Below are 21,398 nucleotides of genomic sequence, written 5' to 3'. Positions count from 1 at the left end.
TAATAGAATGTAGGAACGGTCAAGACTAAGCTTGATCATACACAGAATACATGGTAGGAAATAGGAACAAAGGCAGTAACACAGAAAACATCTGAAACATAAATAACTGCATGAAATTAGGCATCGGTCCAAGTGATATCTAGCCCTCCCCATTGATCTTGAGGCACCCCCAAGGCTTTCCACACAGCTCTTGAGGCATCGACAATGTTGTTGGCACATGGAGGCTGATAATCATGGTCGCTATCACATCCCATGGTTGAGTCACACTCATCAACTACCATGGCCACGACACTCCTCCCATTAGCAGTTATAGTGATGTTGTTTAAGCACCTGCTACCTTTGTTATACCATCCAGTTGACAGTGCCACAACCGGGGTGTCATCAGAGTGGTAATGGTTGTCACATTCAGATGGAGCACCACCATCTTCATCTTTTTCAAAGCCGTTAAGAGTGAGATATGCCTTGGAATGACTAGATACTGTTGGAGAACACTTGTATGTTGTGTAAAGCTTGCCTTCTTTACAGCAATCAGAGTCATTGCCTTGGTTGCATTCTCCAGGAGGGGGCTTCTTACCCCTGATCTTGCCACTTGGGTGACAAACCTGGCCTTCCACATTCAAACAATCTGTGAAAACGAGAATGGCTATTAAGAGCAAAGATGCTTTTAAGCCAAAAGTCTTCATTCTTTCTGTTTCTCTCTGCCTCTCTCTGTGCAATTATGTTCAATGCTTGATGCAAATCAAGTTCCCAAGTGGATATATATATAGAAATTGCCTAAATCAATTGACCAAGAAGGGGCATTTGATTTACAAAACTACCTTGTGTGAATAACTATTATCTGTGTATTGCAGTGGTATGGTTCCAAGAAAGGGCATTCTGATAATCTACATAAAATATAGAGCTAGTGTGTGACTGGTTTTGCTATGAAAGAAAACAATTGAAGGCATCACTATATTTGGAAATACCCAATGTTTCAGCTGGCAATGATGCGTATCTTCTATCAACTTAAGTGCCACACTGAATGGACTAAAGTTTAAAATACTAGTCCTTATTATACATTCCTTTTTACAGACTTGTGGGCAGCTTGAGATCATAATCTAGAATAATTAAATGTAATGGTAAGATAATTTGAAGTCACTTTTACATTTATCTGTTGCTTTCCTTGTCTGTAACAAAATTGGGAACCTGTTTCCTAGAGGACCTCCATTGTGTCTTCAGCCAATAAAGAAAACAAAAAAGGCCTCCAACATATCAGCTGCTTTTAATGGTCATAACATCACATCACCCTCTTCTTAGATTGCTTAATTTATAACCCAGTTGGTTGGAATTTTTAGGAAATGGAGTTAAGATCCATTATTGACAAGAACCCCTTCCATCTTCCCCCTTTAACAGGAACAAGAAAACAAAGTATTGGTCTTGGATAAAAAATTCTCTTGGCTTTATCTATCATCAGTGTAACGATCTATGCACAATCGTCTTTTCTGCACTAATAATTTTAGTTTGGCATTGGAGTTTGATTTGAACAGCTGTGTATAGTAATATTGGATGTGATCTTCCCCACTGAATCTAAATATTAGATGAAAAAAATTGAGATTCAAATTTGTGCATAATCTGACTTCAAAGCCTGCAACTGAAACCACATACTTCTTGGAATTCCTATTAAAGAATACTTCATTACTCTATGATGAATCTGCAATTGTGGCAATTTGTACAGTTAGTTGTGTAAATTTCAGTCCTTAATCTTCGTATTCATGAAACTGGAAGCTCCGAAACTGGTCCTGGATCATGCTCACATCTATTCAGATTAAGTATTTTACCTGATTGGGCTGTGGGCAGTCAACCATGAACCGAAGTAATCAGCGAACATCTTCAACAGCCAATGACGGAGCTGCTGCTAGAACTAGGAGTTCGATTACCACTAAGAGTTCATCAACCAAAGCATTCACTTCTCCAACAGGACGTGTTGCCTCATCTAGAGAAAATGTACTCAGAGAGTCCTTTTCACGAATGGTCCAGTAGCATCTCCTGCAGCCATCAAGAAGCATCTGGATGGCATTAGCATCCCGCATTACTAATGACTCTGTAAAAACCATATCTGCAAGTGAGGATAGAAGCTTCTTTTGCAGTCCATAGTTGCATAAGCTCCAAATTTTCAGATCCAATAGAAGCATGCTAAAAAGCTTCACTTTCAGAGCATGGTTACTTTTCTGAGACTGACAAAGAGACACAATTGCTGCAACGAGTTCCTCATCTCCTACTCCCTCACGCTTTCCAATTTCAAGCGAGGACAATGTTTGTAAAAGATAGTCTAAGATTCGTGCCAAAATCTCAGGCCCTCTTGTTCAACACAATTCTTCATTGTTTCTAGGGTGTTGAATAGCCACAGATATAATTCTAAATATTGGAGCAGCAAGAGCAGCTGTTGCAGCAGACAAAGGAGGACTCCCTTGTTGAGGTTCCAAGGTATCTTTATGCACGTTGCATACTGCCAGTGGCAGTAAAGACATGGGCCCTCCATATGACAAGGCCCACAGAGCCTCCGTCGGGCGCATTCTTGTAGCAACATGTACTTGCCCAAGAACCTCTGCAGGTCTTCTGAGTATACCTAAAACATTAAAAAATGTTATTTGAAAAAGGGAAGCATTCCAAATTCAATATGATTCTAATCTAAGTACTGTTAGAAAATGCAGGAGATGACTGAGACACCTGCAGAGCCAGAAGGGGAAGCATCAGGGCAGAAACGCCCACTAAGCAAATTGGGATGATAGAGTAGGTGAATGCATCCTGCAATCTCTGCATCCAGAAGTGAACTTTCTTCTGCCATGCTTTGCAAATGATCATTTGTTGCTAGCCAAGGTAAACCTGCGCCATTACAGAAAGAAGGTAAAATATCCCCTCCCCTAGATGCCAAACGTGTCATCTTCTCTGGTCCAATCGGTTCCTTAAAGATATAAACAGGCCCCATTTCAGCAAACAAAGGGCATTGACGACGACGTCTCTGTAAACCAGCCATCGTAGGAGGAGGGTTTGTCCCGATGCAGCAAAATGCAAGTGGCCTTGAGATCCGAGGAAACTCAAAAGGCCGAGTTTCATACAAGGCTCAATCAATATACAATCTCAGCTCACTCTCTGCTTTCCCAAGTAACCCATGCTTGCAGGTATGCTCCAGACCAATAAAATACCAGCATTGTGGCTTGAATACATGAGTAAAATGCAAGGAAGCCTTCTTTCCCCTTCCACTACCACTTTCAACCACCAAAAACTGAGCATGGAAGTATGCCTCCACCCCCTGGTTATCAGCAGATAAGAAACTGAACAACCGAGGCATGTGCGCTGTTCCCTCACCAGCAAGTGCACTGGCAGCAGCTGCAGCAGACATGGCCGATGATTTCCCTGACTTGGCTGCAGCAGCAACCGCTATTGCAGCAGCTGCTGTTGCTGCATTTAGTGTGTCTGCAAATGATTCGACATATATCCATGTCGCGAATGCATATCCGCTAGTGAATGGCCAACGGCTCTCTCCAGGACCCAGCAATCCAGAGCTTTCTCCATCAAACTCAAATGTACATGATGGACCCCTCGACTCTTTCCCAACCATTGCCTTCTCCATTGCAAGCATTAATGGGGTTGCCCATACAGTGGTAAGTGTGCTCCTGATTACTTGAAACCACTTGTGCAAATCAATTACACTAAGCGAATGTCCAGCCAAATATTGGATGCAATAGCACAAAGGAGTTCCATCCCATTTCATCGGCTTAGATGAATCAACTTCCTCAGTAAAAATTCTCTCAGCTGACCCCAAAAGAACTCCTAACAGACCAGCCATAGAACACATTGCTCTGTTCCTAGTGCAAGCCTGCAGTATAGCAAGCAATCCTCTAACCATCCTTGTCCTAGGTGACATGATACTCTCACTGTCACTTTCCCATGGAAGCCATGGAATAAGCTCACCAGCCACGATAGCAGCTCTGGAGTTCAGCATTACACTGGGAGGATTGTGAAGCCCGTCATCTTCAAATGATTCAACACCACCCATTGTGGCAAGTAGCGAATCAACTACTAATAAAGAAATGCTCTCTGTTTCTTCGCCATTTCCAAAAACCTCTGCACCACTGACGATATTCTTCAATTTGTCTAAGCTTTCAGGCTTCCCCATGATAGCAGAATCCACTAGATGCAATAGCTCTGGGGACACATTCGGCATTACAGGTTTGGGCCTAGGCTTTCTAGGCGAACCAACAGGAGAGTACCCAACATCCCCAAAATAACCGGGGGCAAAATCAAGACTAGTTGAAGAGAATGTTTGTCGCACAGCATGAAATGACTCATATCTCTCAGGACCTGGACTCGAATAATGTCGTTCGTGTTGCTTATCAACTGGGGAATCAACCTCCGCCTCAAGTTTCCCATGGGCAGATGCAAAATCATCCTCAATCTCACTATTTGAATTTCTCATACTTCCCGAATTTGAAGATCGGTTACAATCCACAAAACCCTGATTTTCTTCCCGGGTGTTCTTCTCTTGGTCTCCTAAACATACTTGTTCAAACTGATCTTCATCAACAACCGAAGGCAAGGAGCTAACCCCTTCCAAGACTTCTATATTTTGGCTCTCAGCTTGATCACTAATGCTAATATTAATATTTTCTTGATCAGATGTTCCTACCCTTACCTCTACAAGACCACCTCCTCCAGAGACTTTCCTCACCTCTTGTGCTTCTTCTTCTTCCATTATAGTATTGCTTTCTTTGACCTAGTATACCCTCATTCGGACTATTTACACGCCACCTAAAAATATTAGAATAAACAAAATCAATTCAAAAACACCAGTGACCACATGCAATAAATAATACATTAATCTCTATCCATTACAAAGTTGACACATTCATCAAAATCGGTGACTTCTCATTCAAATGCCATTTAAACAAGATTAAAAAAATCCATATTTACACTCTCCTAGATTGCCAATAAAAATGCGGGGGAGGAAAATAGAATTCATCAAATCTAATTAGGTTTCACATCCGAAAAAAAAAAATGCAAAATGCCCACTCAAGTAAGCCGTGTAGAATCTGACTTCAAAGCCTGCAACTGAAACCACATACTTCTTGGAATTCCTATTAAAGAATACTTCATTACTCTATGATGAATCTGCAATTGTGGCAATTTGTACAGTTAGTTGTGTAAATTTCAGTCCTTAATCTTCATATTCATGAAACTGGAAGCTCCGAAACTGGTCCTGGATCATGCTCACATCTATTCAGATTAACTCTGAAAAAACCTTTCTATAGGACATTGGATATGATCTTTCCCTGATTCTAGATACCAGTTACAAGCTTTAGATTCAAATTTATGCATACTCTGTTACTCACATGCCTATAACTGAAACCACATGCTTCACTGGAACTCTGATCATCTGCAGGTTGGTAACTTAGATTGTTAGTCATATAACTTTTAAGTTCTCATGTTTGTCCTCAAGCATGCCCACATCCACTCAGCTTAATATTTTTAAGAAGCCTTTTGAAACTGTGGATTTCAAGATCAAACTCGAACCATTCCTAGACACTTTCCTGGTGTATTCTATTCACTGATAAAATAACAATTCATTTACCTCTTTGAGTCTTATGGGCACACCTCTTACAGTGAAGTTCTCAAGTCCTAAGGGCTTGTATTGTGTGTGATACCCCAGTTGTAGTTAATTGAGTTATGACTTCTTCAAAAAAGGGTTTATGACCAATATTCACTTTCATACTGGTTAGGCTGTGATAGATTATAGATTTGACGTCCCAGTTTCTCATTCACTCACAAAGGATTTTAATAGAGAAATCTGATAGATTTAGTATTATCTAATAGAATGTAGGAACGGTCAAGACTAAGCTTGATCATACACAGAATACATGGTAGGAAATAGGAACAAAGGCAGTAACACAGAAAACATCTGAAACATAAATAACTGCATGAAATTAGGCATCGGTCCAAGTGATATCTAGCCCTCCCCATTGATCTTGAGGCACCCCCAAGGCTTTCCACACTGCTCTTGAGGCATCAACAATGTTGTTGGCACATGGAGGCTGATAATCATGGTCGCTATCACATCCCATGGTTGAGTCACACTCATCAACTACCATGGCCGCCACACTCCTCCCATTAGCAGTTATAGTGATGTTGTTTAAGCACCTGCTACCTTTGTTATACCATCCAGTTGACAGTGCCACAACCGGGGTGTCATCAGAGTGGTAATGGTTGTCACATTCAGATGGAGCACCACCATCTTCATCTTTTTCAAAGCCGTTAAGAGTGAGATAGGCCTTGGAATGACTAGATACTGTTGGAGAACACTTGTATGTTGTGTAAAGCTTGCCTTCTTTACAGCAATCAGAGTCATTGCCTTGGTTGCATTCTCCAGGAGGGGGCTTCTTACCCCTGATCTTGCCACTTGGGTGACAAACCTGGCCTTCCACATTCAAACAATCTGTGAAAACGAGAATGGCTATTAAGAGCAAAGATGCTTTTAAGCCAGAAGTCTTCATTCTTTCTGTTTCTCTCTGCCTCTCTCTGTGCAATTATGTTCAATGCTTGATGCAAATCAAGTTCCCAAGTGGATATATATATAGAAATTGCCTAAATCAAATGACCAAGAAGGGGCATTTGATTTACAAAACTACCTTGTGTAAATAACTATTATCTGTGTATTGCAGTGGTATGGTTCCAAGAAGGGGCATTCTGATAATCTACATAAAATATAGAGCTAGTGTGCGACTGGTTTTGCTATGAAAGAAAACAATTGAAGGCATCACTATATTTGGAAATACCCAATGTTTCAGCTGGCAATGGACTAAAGTTTAAAATACTAGTCCTTATTATACATTCCTTTTTACAGACTTGTGGGCAGCTTGAGATCATAATCTAGAATAATTAAATGTAATGGTAAGATAATTTGAAGTCACTTTTACATTTATCTGTTGCTTTCCTTGTCTGTAACAAAATTGGGAACCTGTTTCCTAGGGGACCTCCATTGTGTCTTCAGCCAATAAAGAAAACAAAAAAGGCCTCCAACATATCAGCTGCTTTTAATGGTCATAACATCACATCACCCTCTTCTTAGATTTCTTAATTTATAACCCAGTTGGTTGGAATTTTTGGGAAATGGAGTTAAGATCCATTATTGACAAGAACCCCTTCCATCTTCCCCCTTTAACAGGAACAAGAAAACAAAGTATTGGTCTTGGATAAAAAATTCTCTTGGCTTTATCTATCATCAGCGTAACGATCTATGCACAATTGTCTTTTCTGCACTAATAATTTTAGTTTGGCATTGGAGTTTGATTTGAACAGCTGTGTATAGTAATATTGGATGTGATCTTCCCCCCTGAATCTAAATATTAGATGAAAAAAATTGAGATTCAAATTTGTGCATAATCTGACTTCAAAGCCTGCAACTGAAACCACACACTTCTTGGAATTCCTATTAAAGAATACTTCATTACTCTATGATGAATCTGTAATTGTGGCAATTTGTATGGTTAGTTGTGTAAATTTCAGTCCTTTATCTTCATATTCATGAAACTGGAAGCTCCGAAACTGGTCCTGGATCATGCTCACATCTATTCAGATTAACTCTGAAAAAACCTTTGAACAAGTGAATTTCGAGAGTTTAGCTGACAATTTTGTTTGTATTTTTCATGCAGTGGTGAAATATCAGTATATTTGTCTGTTTGAGTCTCATTGCAATCCTCTATGAAGGAAACTCTTATGGCCTAGTGATTGGCAGTATGTTTATACCATAGTCGTATAATGAATAAAGTATGATGATTTCTCGGCTTCTTCTCATCTAGAATATGCTATTCTTTATTTCTATGACTTGATGAAACTGTTGTCACAGAGCAGCAGAGATGCTAAGCTATTGGTTGCTTTTCTTTTTTCTTTTTTCCCTTTTTGAGTGATCATCACAATAAATCCACATCACCTTCATTGTAATCTAGTTATATAGTTCCTCAGATTAATTGTTTGAGCTACCTATGTTTGACCATCATAACTATAACCGAGAAAATTCTTCCAGAACGTATAAGAAAATTGTGAGTTGCCCCCATCAAATGAAAACCTCACAATGTCACAGCTTTATTTGGTAACTCTTTTCAGTGATCTCTACTGTGTAGGTTCGTTTCAGACCAGGAAGATCTTATAGCCAATGTTGATCTTTGTATTGGTTAGGCAGTAATAGGTTGCAGATTTAACTAGATAAGTTCAATAGATTTAGTATTATCTGATGCAATGTAGGAAGTATCGAAACTACATTCAACCATACACAGAATAAATACTAAAAAATAGAACAACAGCAGCAAGACAGACTAACACTCTGAAATATAGATGACTGCATGAAATTAAGCCTTGGTCCAAGTGATATCTAGCCCTCCCCACTGGTCATGAGGCACATCCAAGGCTTTCCACACAGCTCTTGAGGCATTAGCAATGTTGTTAACACAGGGAGGCTGATAATCATGGTCACCATCACATCCCATGGTTGAGTCACACTCATCAACTACCATGGCAACCACACTTCTCCCATTAGCAGTTATAGTGATGTTGTTTAGGCACCTGCTCCCCTTGTTGTACCACCCAGTTGACAGTGCCACAACCGGCGTGTCATCAAAGTGGAACTGGCTGTCACATTCAGATGGAGCACCGCCATCTTCATTGTTCTCAAAGCCATTAAGAGTGAGCAATGCCTTGATATGGCTAGAGACTGGTGGAGAGCACTTGTATGTTGTGTAAAGCTTGCCTTCTTTACAGCAATCGGAACGTACTACTAGTTTTGCTAGGAAAGACGACAATTGAAGGCATCGTTACATTTAGAATTACCTCAATGTTTCAGCCGGCAACAATGTGTACCCTCTATCAACATAGTTGACACGCTGAATGGACTAAAAGTTTAAAATACTAATCCTGATTATGCATACTTTTACTTGTGAGTGGCTTGGAATCATAATCTAGAATAATTAACTATAATGGTAATATAATATGGAAGATGCTTTTACATGTACCTGTCGCTTCCTTGTCTGAAAAAAAAATGGGGAAGCTGGTATCCCAGAGGACCTCCATTGTGCCTTCAGCCAATAAATAAAACAAAGAAGGCCTCCAACAGATCAGCTGCTGTTAACGGTCATAACATCACATCACCCTCTTGTTGGATTGCTTAATTTATAACCCTGTTGGTTAGCTGTTTTGGACAATGGGGTTAGATCCACTATTGACAAGAACCCCTTCCAACTCCCCCCTTAATAAGAAACAAAAGAACAGAGGATTGGTCTTGGATTAAGAAAAGAAAAAAGAATTGTTGGCTTTATTTAACATTAATATAACATATCTATGTATAGTTGTCTTTTCTGCATCGATTGTTTCACTTTGGACTTGGACTGTGATCTGCACAACTGTATAGAGGGATATTAGATGTGGCCTTCATCTGAATCCAAGTATGCATAATCTGTGACTCAAAAGCCTACAACTGAAACCACATAATGAGAAAATATTTCATTAGACTATAATGGATCTGCAGTTTTAGTGATTTATATCTCTAATGGTATAATCATGAGTTCCTAATACTCTTTTATCATTTAAACTGATGGTTCCAATTCATGGTCCTTAATCATGCTCACATCTGTTCAGCTTTAATACTTCTAAGAAACCTTTCAGAATGCGGATTTCAGGAATCGGACTGACAACTTTCTTTGTTTTTTTCAGGCAGTGGTAGAATAATCAAGTATATGATATGAGTATGCTGATATTATGAGTTGGGACTTCTTTAGAATTCAGAATGATAAAAATGAAATAAAATTTGGGGATTTCTTGGTCTCTTTTCATCTAGAATAAGTTGTTCTTCCCTTGAATGAATTGTTGAAAATTGTTGTCGAAATTCTAAGCTATTGTTTGTATATTTCCTTTTATTTTTTCTTTCTTGATCATCATCATCATCAGTGTCATTGCAGTCAAGGTAGTACAGTCCAACGGATTAATTATTTGATCTAATTGTTAATTAGCTAATTATGTTATACCATCGTAATGGTAACTCTTTTAAGGGATCCTACTGTGTCTAGGGTATGTTTTCCTTGGTTTCAGGTATTGTGAAACTGGGCCAATATTGATTTTTATATTGGTTAGGCAATGCCAGATTGCAGACAATCTTGGTGCCTCATTCATCTAGAAAGGATTTCAACTAGATAAGTTCAATAGAATTTTACTATTATCTGACACGATGGAGGGAGTATGAAGACTACATTCATCCTTACATAAGATACATACTAAGAAATAGAACAACAATACTCTTAAACACAGATGACTGCACGAAATTAAGCGTTGGTCCAAGTGATATCAAGCCCTCCCCATTGGTCACGAGGCACCCCCAAGGCTTTCCACACAGCTCTTGAGGCATCAACAATGTTGTTGGCACATGGAGGTTGATAATCATGGTCACTGTCACATCCCATAGTTGAGTCACACTCATCGACTACCATAGCCACCACACTCCTCCCATTAGCAGTAATAGTGATGTTGTTTAAGCACCTGCTCCCTTTGTTATACCATCCAGTTGACAGTGCCACAACTGGTGTGTCATCAGAGTGGTACTGATTGTCACATTCAGACGGTGCACCACCATCTTCATCTTTCTCAAAGCCATTAAGAGTAAGATATGCCTTGGTATGACTAGATACCGTTGGAGAACACTTGTATGTTGTGTAAAGCTTTCCTTCTTTACAGCAATCAGAGTCATTGCCTTGGTTGCATTCTCCAGGAGGGGGTTTCTTACCCCTAATCTTGCCACTTGGGTGACAAACCTGGCCTTCAACATTCAAAAAATCTGTAAAAAAGAGAATGGCCATTAGGAGCAAAGATATTTTTAAGCCAAAAGTCTTCATTCTCTCTGTCTGTCTGTTTCTCTCTCTCTGCAATTTTGTTGAATGCTTGATGCAAATCAAGTTTTCAAGTAGGTATATATAGGGAAAAGATTGAGTCTGGACCACATTTCAGCTGCATAACTGCTACGCTGAATAGTGAAAAAGTCCAAAATACTACTCCAAATTATGCATTCCATTTCACAGAATTGTGAGTGGGCATAACATCATAGTCTAAAGAGTTCAATGTAATGGTAATATATCATGCAGGAGTTTTTGACATGGCCCTGTCTCTTTCCTTGGTCGATACAAAATGGGGAATCTGGTATCCTAGAGGACCTCCAATCTACAAAGTATCTTCTACCCATCACAAGAAAATAAAAAAGGCCTCCTACATATCTGCTCTTTTAGTAGTCATCATTATTAACACACCATCTTCTTAGATTTCTTAGTTTATAGCTGATCAGTTGGCTCTTTTGGGCAATGGGACTAGGTCCAAAACGACAAGAAGCCATTCCAAGTTTTCTATTAAAAAATGAACGAGGGAGCAGAGTTCTTCACTTTATTTGGCATTACTATAACATGCCTATGCATAGTTGTCTTTTCTGCATATAGTTTGATCTGCGTACCTTCCTAGGAACATAGATTGTGATCTTTCCCTGAGGCTTGAGATTCAACTTTATGCACAGTCCGAGGCTCAAAAACCTAAAACTGAAGCAACATACTTCCTAGTATTCCCATGAAATACTTAATTTTACTATGTTGCATTGTTGTCTGGTGATTTATACACTCATTTCTCCAAGATCCTTGATCATGCTCATATCCGTTCAAGAAACCTTTCGAAATGTGGATTTCAAGAGTCAGAACTGATAACTTCTTTTTTGTTTCTCATGCAGGGCTAGAAATATCAGTATAATTGCCTGTTTTGAGTCTCATAGCACATCTCTGAACGAAACTCTCATGGCCTAGCAACTTGTGTTATGCTTGTACCATCATAGTTAGGAGTCATGACTTCTCCAAAACTCAGAATGATAAAAATATGGGGATTTCTCGGTTTCTTCTCATCTAGAATTAGGATGTTCTTTCTTCTTGTAATATATGAAATTAGTGCCCTAGAAATGCTAAGTCATCGGCTGTTTTTCTTAAGGATCATCAGTAAATTCTTCAAATTGTAAAACCAGGAAGATCTTATAGAAGGTAGTGCTACAAGTCCAATGTAGGAAACTTTAAAAGACTACATCCAACCACACTCAAAACACACTAAGCAACAAAAACAACAGCAGCAAGACAGACAACGAGCTGAAAGGTAACAGCATGAAATTAGGCGTCAGACCAAGTTATATCCATCCCTCCCCATTTGTTATCAGGCACACCCAAGGCTTTCCACACAGCTCTCGAGGCATCAACAATGTTGTTATCACATGGGGGCTGATAATCATGGTCTGTATCACACCCAATAGTAGAGTCACACTCATCAACCACCATGGCCACCACACTCCTCCCATTAGCAGTTATGGTGATGTTGTTTAAGCACCTGCTTCCTTTGTTGTACCACCCAGTTGACAGTGCCACAATAGGAATGTCATTAGAGTGGTAGTGGTTGTCACATTCAGATGGGGCACCTCCATCTTGGCCCTTATCAAAGCCATTGAGAGTGAGGAATCCCATGGTATGGCTAGATACTTGTGGAGAGCACTTGTATGTTGTGTAAAACTTGCCTTCTTCACAGCATTCAGAGTCATTGCCGTCGTTGCATTCTCCAGGAGGAGGTTTCTTCCCCCTAATCTTGCCGCTTGGCTTACAGTTCTGGCCTTGAACATGCAAACAATCTGTGAATAAGAGAATAGCTAGTAGGAGCAAGGATGCTTTTAGGCCAAAAGTCATCATTCTCTCTCTCCCTCTCTCTGCAGCTGTGTTGAGTGCTTGTTCCAAACTAGGGTTTCAAGTGGGTATATATAGAAGTGGTATGGTTCCAAGGAGGGGCATTCTGATAATGTAAGAAAAATAGGGTTATTCTACTATTAGATTGGAGCCCGCAACATATACTCTAATATATTATTTGGGTTTGGAAATCAACTTTTATACCATTTGGTAATAATCACTATTTATCGTGTAAATTTTATTCGATTTGAGTTCAATGAACCTTCAAATTTTGAAACACGTCCACATAATTAAGAGAATCCATTATATATATAGTATTAAGATCTTCCTCAAACTGACATGGATATCATAATCTCCCTTATCCAAACTCATGAGATTATGCATTCCTTTTGGGGACTTGGAAGTGCACATGGGATCATAGTCTAGAATAATTAAATTTAATGGTAATATAATATGCAGGAGGTTTTACACATGATCCTGTGGCTGTCATTGTTTGATACATAATGGGGAAGCTGGTATCCTAGTGGACCTCCAAGGCATCTTCAATCCATAAGAGAAAACAAAGAAATCCTCCAACTATCTTATGCTGCAGTGGTCTTTGCTACACATCATACGCTTGTTAGCTTTCTTAATTTACATCTAATCACTTGGCTGTTTTAGGCAGTGGAATTAGATTCCAATGACAACAACCCTTCCAACTTCCCCTTAAACACAAACAAAAGAACAAGAGAATTGGTATATGATAACATTTGTCGGTTTTATTTGGAATTTTATAACATATTCATTCATAGTCGTCTTTTTACATGTCATAGTTATGAGTTGGAGTTTTTGTTTATATCCTAATCATAGTTACGAGTTGGAGTTTTTGTTTATATCATACTTACTTATGGTTAATAGGAATCTATTACATATATAGTATGAAAAACTTTTTTGGTTGATGTGAGCGATTAGTTTTATGTAGGTCAAATGTGTAAATATCCCTTGCAAGGCTTTATAGAATACTTCCACATCAAGACTAGGCATCAACCTCCCATGCAATTACAATCGGACTAGTACATTTCTTGTGAGATCTTCTATGGTTCAAAGCTATTTATAAGAAAAGGGTTGTTATATTTATATTGTCAACGTAATTCTAATTTCTTTTAGACCTTGTACTCATAAAACCTAGGAGCACCAAGTCATGGTGCTCAATATGCTTACACTTTCTCAAATTATTGCTTCCAAGGAAACCTTTCAAAACAATGGAGGTAGGAATGAGAATTTAAATCCACATCATAACCAGACAACTTTGCTTCTATATTTCATATATTGCTTGTTAGAATTAGAAAATGTTAAGGTATTGTAGTGATACCTCTCGAAGTCTAAATTTGGACTATTGAATAGTTATGATGAGATTTAAATTGTTAATCAAGAATATAAATAAATTAGATTAAAGTATGAAATTACAAGCAAATGAAACTAGGGTGCAAATAATAAGATTTAAAAGTATTTATGTGACATCATCATTGATGGTATTCAATACTTGCCAAAAAAGCACAATTTATTACCTTTTGATGATAGATGAGTCATTGGAGTCTTAGGACACCTATACCAAGAAAATTATCATGGCCTAGCAACTAGTACAATGTTAGATACCATAGTCATAGTTATCACTTCTTCTCATGATAAAAATGAAAATAAGATATGGGAATTTCTTGGTTTCTTCACATATGGGAGTTGGTGATTCTTTAATCAAACCAAGGAAAATAGTGGTATAGAAGACTGCTAAAATTCTTCCTTCTTTGTTATTATGATCATCACATCACCATCACCATCAATGTGATCTGGTTGTATGGTGCAGTGAATAAATTATTTGAGCTAATTGTATGCTCAATGCTGATAACCCCGCAAATGCTTGGATAAAATCAAAGAGACTGTCACAAGGTCACAGCTTGATTTTTTATGTTTTCCATGGACCTCTACAGTTTCTTACCTTTGTTTTCTTGGTTGTTTCATACTCTTCTATATTATATATGTTAATAGATAAGAATGCTCTAACTTTAAATTTAAGATATGTTTAGTTATTTTCTATAGCATCCCGACCACAATCGAAAACATGGAGAATACTTTAAAAGATTTTGTACTTCATATAATTATATATAAGTATATATTACTTTTATAAAGAATAAATTATTATTTTTTATATAGAATTTTGTTCGGGAACATAATTGAAAATTGTTTCTTAAAAATGATTTTTAAGAACTATTCTCAAAAATTTGTGTTTGAAAATGTCGTTGCTACTGAGTTTTCTAGGTTCCAACACAAATATACCAAATTATTTGATTACCAAACACTCTTCACTGCACCATTACATTAGGTCCATGCTGTGATCAAACAAGGCTAGACCATTTCCTTCAAATGGTCTCCCTTTCAAGTCTCATGGTCCTCTCAAGTTCAAGACCAAACCCAAGTCATGTTGCAGCTGTCCTAGATTACATAGGACAAATACTTCCCTTCAGAGTGAACCAAAGACACCCACAAGGATACACCAAGATAAAAATCTATATTGACCAAACCCAAGTCATTTGCAGCTGTCCTAGATTCCGTAGGACAAATACTTGCCTTCAAAGTGAACCAAATACACCCAACAAGGATACACCAAGATATATATATATATATATAAGACTCCCTTTATTATAAGTTGCAATTAGATTATGATATAGAATTCCAAAGGACAAAAACATTGTTTTCTATCGAAACCAACCAAGGACACCCATCAAAGATACACCAACAGAAAGCCTATATTGTTGTGATATAATCAACAATGTTATATGTTATTACTTTATTCGAATTAATTTCCTGTCTTGTATCTTTGATCATGCATACCTCGTTTGATCACTAATACAATGTACAAATTATGTAATTTTCGCAAAGGAAAAGACTAAGAGAGTGTTGTAATATGAGCTTTAAGGATATATTGTTTTTTTAGTAGTATCAAACAAAAATAAAGTACCATAGAGATACAACAAGAATACCATACATATAAAAGGAAAATTATTGAAAAGTGTTTCAAATTTCTAATTAGTATAGATTCATCTTTTACAAAAAAAATTATATAAAATATTTTCTACATTCATATGTTATTATAATATTAGATTTTCTTATAGGATAGAGAAAGCTATTCGGAATATCTTTATAAATATTTTAAGTTATGAGAAAAATGGTTATGAGATGAAGATGAACTTGTAAAAACCATATGAAGTGAATAGAGATGTGAGAAAGAATGAGAGTCGCTTAGTGGAACGATAGGACTTATTGTTTAGAGTGTAAATATAATGAGTATAGAAACATGAAATGTTTTATGAATCCATATTTGGTTTGTATTTATGGTATAAAGGAATGATTTTCTTTAATACATAGATATGGGTATGGTTGCACCACATTAAAATATCATATATCGTTTATGTAAATTATTTTATTTTTATATTCTTAACGTTCATTGACACAACAAAGACCTAGCCAACTTCAAATTGTATCAAAATCAACAAATCAAAGTTTTACATTTGGCATGTAGCCATCCATCCACATCTACAAGGTTTTTAGGAATGTAGTTTTTGTAGCGAAAGTTGATTGTTTTATTCTTTTGAATGTTCTATGATTGTGAGTTCTCACTTCTCCATGTATTCCCAAAATAACTAACTAAAATAAAGGAATCAACTTTTAAATCCTTCTACTATCAACCCCAATAAAGTTACCATGCCAATTAAGTGACATGTCTCTAATCAAATAACCAATCAAAGAAAAAAGTCTTCCCAATAGGAATGACCTCACATTTCCCCATCCAGACACTTCCTCAAAATAGAGGAGAATCCACCTAACTTAACATATAATGGCTGCTCTTCATTAGCCTCACCCAAAAACAAGGTATCATTTTCCACCCTGTTTTCTCTAACGCCTACCTTGGAATTCAAGATGAGACCTCCCCTCTACTACCCTTTGAATAAAGCAGCTCAACACTTCCATTATAAGAATGAAGAGATATGGAGAAAGCAGATCCCCTTTTTCAAACCTCTAGGATTTTGAAAGAAACCCGAGGGAGATCCATTGATCAACATGAGAAACAAGCCATAGAGATGCAAAATTTTATCCACCCAATCTGTTTCTGCACAAACCAATCAAACTCAAAACTGAAGACAAAAAACCCTAGCTAAGTTACCTCAAGTCGATAATTACCTCATTAGTAATAAGAACAGCATCCAAAATTTGTCTTCAAGAACTGCCAAAACATCTTCACAAAAAGATCTCTCTAAACTATCTCTACTGCTCCCAACTGTTTAAGGATCTCCTTCTCAATGCTTGGATGACTACTCAGCTTCTTCACATCAAATAATCAAAGAATAAGACAAGAAAAGAAGATGAGGTAGCAGGTTTGCTCAAGTGCTTTTCTTCCCATTTCTTTCTTCTTGTTACAACTTTTTAAATGTTGAAGCTCAGTCTTGCTGGCCTAGTGGAAAGCTAAGGTATAAGACTCAAGAGTGCTGCAAAGAAGGAAAGCTATATACCACTTATAATTATTCACCAAAAGTGTAAAGACGTACAAAGGCAGTGATGACAATGAACAATTTTGAGGCTGGCAGGGATGGTGGCATGCCATCTGAACAAGAAAGACTCTGACAACACACCAGTTGTGGCACTGTCAACAGGATGGTTCAACAAACAGCATAGGTGATTTGAAAACATTACCATCTATGGGAATGGAGGGAGCATGAAAGCCATGGCAGTCATGAGTGTGATCAACCATGGCGTGTGATGCTGACCATGACTACCAGCCCCCATAACCTAACATCCTTGATGCCTCTAAAGCTGTTTGTAAGGCCTTGGGAGTGCTGCAAAGAGTGTGGTTTTTCATTATTTTGACCTTGGAATTGAAAGGTCATGTAAATTCACAATGTTTTGGATGTCAAAACAAGAGAAATATAACAGTAATCTTTTCTTTCTTACCTCTTCCCATTATTTTCTCACCATCCAAATAAGCTTCCAATGACCAATGAGCAACCCATCTAAAAGAATAATTAATCTATTAGCTGTGGTGAAAGCCTCTGCTCAGTCTTCAGTTATACTGGCCAATTGAGATCAATTTTGACGATCTCTTGAATTATTTGGCTGCTTTATGAGTTTCTTTTTGCCTTGTATAACTTGCTCTCCCAGTGCAAAGCATCCAACTTGATCATTAGTTAGGGATCACCAGTAGCCTCTGCAGGAGCAAGATCCATTCTTGAAATGATGGAAGCGGCTCGAGTCTCTGACTATGATTTCATGTTCAATGATTATAGAGATATATGTAAAGGCACTATGGCAATCACCACATGCACGAAGGTTCTTGGTGATGCGAATAGGAGCCCCTGGAGCTGTTGTTAGAATACCATAAGCAAGAGCCAACTTCTCACTGTGTTCAGAAAGAAGATCACCTTTCTCCTCATCATCCACATCATGGAGAGCAAATCTATTGTCGGGAGCATAGCCGAGGGCTTTGATGCGTTGCATAAGATCTCTAAGGAGATCACATATTTGTTGAGACATTGGATGAGACCAGTCTCCTGCAAAAAATGTTGCAGTGCCCTTTCTCCCTTGGACCCAACTGCAACCTGGTCTCTTCTTGATCCCTGTATTTTTCATCAAAGATCTGATCCTAGCCACATCTTTCCAACACCTGGCATTGGCATAAATGTTTGAGAGTAGGGTATAGGACCCATCATTCCCCGACTCCAACTCTAATAACTGGTTTGCGGCATATTCCCCCAGTTCAACATTTGCATAGACCCTGCAAGCACTAAGCAATGCTACCCACACTGCTGGGGTTGGTTTCATAGGCATGCCTCTTATGAGTTCCATAGCTTCATCCAAACGACCAGCACGACTCAAGAGATCAACCATGCAGGCATAGTGTTCTGCTCCAGGAACCACTCCAAAGTCCTTGTTCATGCCATTAAAGTAATTGATCCCCTGATCAACCATCCCAGAATGGCTGCAAGCATAGAGCACAACTACAAAGGTCACACCATCAGGCACCAGACCCACTTTCTGCATCTCATAAAAAATCTGCAGAGCTTCTTCTCCACGCCCATGCATGCCATAGCCTGTCATTAGGGATGTCCAGGAAACACCATTCCTCTGGTGCATGTTGTCAAAAACAACCCGAGCTGCATCAACATCTCCAGATTTGGAATACATGTCTATAAGGCAATTAGCCACAAATAACATCGCAGACTCAAAACGGTTACGTAATACATAAGCATGAATTTGTCTACCAAATCTTAGTGCACCCAAACGAGCACACGCCATCAGAGCACAAGATATAGTAAAAGCATTTGGCATTACAAAATTATCAGGTTGGAGCATCTGGGAGAAAAGTTCTAAGGCTTCATTAGCTTCCCCATGCTGGGCATTTCCACCAATCAAGACTGTCCAAGTCACCACACTCCTATCTTTTGGTGGTATCAAATCAAACATTGCTTGTGCAGCTTTAGGGCTTTTGCACTTGGAATACATATCAATAAGAGCATTAATCACCATCAGATCATCCCCTGGATCATTCTCATCTAGGTTCAGAATCCATTTGATGGCATGACAATGAGTTTCCTTCCCATGACGTAGTGTTCCTGCCGAAGCACAACCTGATAGAAGGGACACAAGGGTAACAACATTAGGCTCTGATCCACAAAGTAGCATTTGCCGAAACACATCCAGGGCTTCGAAACCAAGACCCCTCTGAGCATACCCGGCAATCACAGCACTCCAAGTCACTACATTGAGCTCAATCTTCTCCTCCCGAATCTTCTCAAACAAACCCAGAGCATCATCAAATCTACCAATCTGAGAATACCCAGTAACCATAGCATTCCAAGAAACCACATCCTTAACCTTCATTCGCTCAAAAACCTTGTTTGCCTCCTCCATCATGCCACACTTTGCATACATATCAACCACAGCATTACCCACGAACACATCCTCAATCAACCCACTCCGAAGAGCATAACCATGAACCTGCTTGCCCCGTGACCACGCACCCACTGAAGCACAAGCAGGGAGTACATTAACAAGGCTAACAGCATCCGGGCGGATTCCAAGATCCTCGGTCATTCTCTCAAACATCTTCATCGCCCTAATTGAATCACCACCCTGCATATAAGCTGCCACAATCGAATTCCACGAAACCAAATCTCCAACTCCCCTCTCCCGCATTTCATCAAACACCTGTCTCGCATTCTCCCAAGCCCCACACCGCCCATACATCGATACCAACCCATTACCCACAAACACATTCCACTCAAACCCACTAGCAAACACCACCGCATGCACCGAAGCCCCACATCGAAACGACGGAATCTCCCCACACGCCTTGAGGACAAAAGGGAAGGTATAATGATCCGGCCTCCACCCCAGCCTCTGCATCCGCCGGTAAAGTTGGAGGACATCTTCGAGAAAACCCAGATGCACACTTCGTCTAATCAGCTGATTCCACCAGAAAACAGTATGTGAAGATGGGTGGAGGCGCCGGAGGACCGACAAGGCTTTGGCGGGGGAGTTGAAGGTAAGGTACATGGAGATGATGTGGGTGGGGTCATGGGGGAGGCCTTGGACGAGGAGTTGTTGGTGGATGAGCTCGGCGGAGGCTAGGGATTTGCATTGGTGGAAGAGGGTGGAGGTGAGATCAGTGGTTGATGACGCAGTGGAGAAGAAGAAGGTGGTGAGGAAGAGAAATGGAGGCTTTGGCTTTAGGCGTGGCAACGATATTGGCATCGTAGCCGTGGCCGTGGTGGCGGCAGAGTTTAAACTACCAATTAAACCGGTTTGCTTCCGAGCCTAACGGCTCTCTTCATCTTTATTTTTTATATTTTATATTTTATATATATTTTTTTAATTAAGAATATGTAGGGTTGGATTTTGAGCATTCAAATTGAATTGATTTCATAGGTTTTTATATGTTAAGAATCAAATTAATTATTTAAAAAAAAAAAAAAACTGATTGGATTGGTTATGTTTAATGACAATAAGGGATGATTATTTTGTTTAAGGTTTTTTTGGGTTTCTTTTGCTGAAATAAAAAAGTTAATATTAGGATATTGTGAACCATAAAATAAAAAAATATAAAGGTTTTGTTTGATTTTTTAAAAATTTGAGAAAAATACAAGAAAAATAAAATAAAGAGGAAAATAAGAAGAGAAAAAATAAAATAAAATTTAAATTAATAAATTATTTTCAATACGTTTTAAAACTCATTTCACTTATTTTTTTTTCCATTGTATAAAGATTAATAATTTAAAAATATATAAAATTTTAACTATTTTTAATTATATTTAATTTTATTTTATAATAAAAGTATAAAACAAAATATTAGAAAATTAATTTTCTTTTCTTTTATAACACTTTTCGGAACCAATTGCAACCTAAATGATATTATTAAAATCCATGTCAAATCATATTGGTAATCTAATTTACGAATTATACTAAATAGTCCCATTATAGAAAATCTTTATGAAGTTACGGTTTGAGATTTTCTAAATCTGAAAAATGTGTACTAAATTAATAATATAATGAACAAATATTTTATACTATAGGTATATATAACTCTTACTTTGATTTCTTAATTTGTAG

General features: G+C 38.3%; 5 protein-coding genes across 5 annotated transcripts; all 5 read right to left on the bottom strand.

The window, feature by feature from the left end:
• Positions 1–47: 47 nt before the first annotated feature.
• Positions 48–6,527, bottom strand: LOC117932551 (putative ripening-related protein 1). The gene is made up of 2 exons (XM_034853828.1): positions 5,967–6,527; positions 48–602 (listed from the first exon to the last, which is right to left on the bottom strand). Exons 1-2 carry the CDS (start codon positions 6,525–6,527, stop codon positions 117–119), a joined length of 1,047 nt encoding a protein of 348 aa, XP_034709719.1. The 3' UTR covers positions 48–116.
• On the bottom strand, positions 1,626–4,809 carry LOC117931713 (BEACH domain-containing protein C2-like). Its single transcript, XM_034852743.1, has 2 exons — positions 2,707–4,809; positions 1,626–2,605 (listed from the first exon to the last, which is right to left on the bottom strand). The coding sequence occupies exon 1, from the start codon at positions 4,730–4,732 to the stop codon at positions 3,101–3,103; it is 1,632 nt and encodes a 543-aa protein (XP_034708634.1). The 5' UTR covers positions 4,733–4,809; the 3' UTR covers positions 1,626–2,605; positions 2,707–3,100.
• A 1,851-nt stretch (positions 6,528–8,378) lies between the features above and the next one.
• Positions 8,379–9,096, bottom strand: LOC117932550 (putative ripening-related protein 2). The gene is made up of 2 exons (XM_034853827.1): positions 9,039–9,096; positions 8,379–8,812 (listed from the first exon to the last, which is right to left on the bottom strand). Exons 1-2 carry the CDS (start codon positions 9,094–9,096, stop codon positions 8,379–8,381), a joined length of 492 nt encoding a protein of 163 aa, XP_034709718.1.
• Positions 9,097–10,340: 1,244 nt separating this feature from the next.
• LOC117932633 lies at positions 10,341–12,783 on the bottom strand. Its single transcript, XM_034853912.1, has 2 exons — positions 12,210–12,783; positions 10,341–10,826 (listed from the first exon to the last, which is right to left on the bottom strand). Exons 1-2 carry the CDS (start codon positions 12,768–12,770, stop codon positions 10,341–10,343), a joined length of 1,047 nt encoding a protein of 348 aa, XP_034709803.1. The 5' UTR covers positions 12,771–12,783.
• A 4,503-nt stretch (positions 12,784–17,286) lies between these two features.
• LOC117931708 (pentatricopeptide repeat-containing protein At5g16860) lies at positions 17,287–20,564 on the bottom strand. Its single transcript, XM_034852731.1, has 2 exons — positions 17,745–20,564; positions 17,287–17,629 (listed from the first exon to the last, which is right to left on the bottom strand). Exon 1 carries the CDS (start codon positions 20,541–20,543, stop codon positions 17,985–17,987), a length of 2,559 nt encoding a protein of 852 aa, XP_034708622.1. The 5' UTR covers positions 20,544–20,564; the 3' UTR covers positions 17,287–17,629; positions 17,745–17,984.
• Between the last annotated feature and the right edge of the window lie 834 nt (positions 20,565–21,398).

Source organism: Vitis riparia, chromosome 15 (assembly GCF_004353265.1).
Source record: "Vitis riparia cultivar Riparia Gloire de Montpellier isolate 1030 chromosome 15, EGFV_Vit.rip_1.0, whole genome shotgun sequence".
In the NCBI taxonomy this organism is placed as follows: domain Eukaryota; kingdom Viridiplantae; phylum Streptophyta; class Magnoliopsida; order Vitales; family Vitaceae; genus Vitis; species Vitis riparia.
The sequence above is the reverse complement of the archived record's forward strand: the minus strand, read 5'-3'. Positions and strand labels throughout refer to the sequence as shown.

Bases quoted from the DNA above. Each gene is read 5' to 3' on its own strand.
- LOC117932633 (XM_034853912.1), bottom strand. From the start codon at position 12,770: ATGATGACTTTTGGCCTAAAAGCATCCTTGCTCCTACTAGCTATTCTC. The intron at 10,827-12,209 runs GCCTAATTTCAT...GTTGAAGGCCAG, and splicing joins TGGATATAACTTGGTCTGAC to GTTTGTCACCCAAGTGGCAA.
- LOC117931713 (XM_034852743.1), bottom strand. From the start codon at position 4,732: ATGGAAGAAGAAGAAGCACAAGAGGTGAGGAAAGTCTCTGGAGGAGGT.
- LOC117932551 (XM_034853828.1), bottom strand. From the start codon at position 6,527: ATGAAGACTTCTGGCTTAAAAGCATCTTTGCTCTTAATAGCCATTCTC. The intron at 603-5,966 runs GCCTAATTTCAT...GTGGAAGGCCAG, and splicing joins TAGATATCACTTGGACCGAT to GTTTGTCACCCAAGTGGCAA.
- LOC117932550 (XM_034853827.1), bottom strand. From the start codon at position 9,096: ATGGAGGTCCTCTGGGATACCAGCTTCCCCATTTTTTTTTCAGACAAG. The intron at 8,813-9,038 runs GTACATGTAAAA...CGTCTTTCCTAG, and splicing joins TTCAGACAAGGAAGCGACAG to CAAAACTAGTAGTACGTTCC.
- LOC117931708 (XM_034852731.1), bottom strand. From the start codon at position 20,543: ATGCCAATATCGTTGCCACGCCTAAAGCCAAAGCCTCCATTTCTCTTC.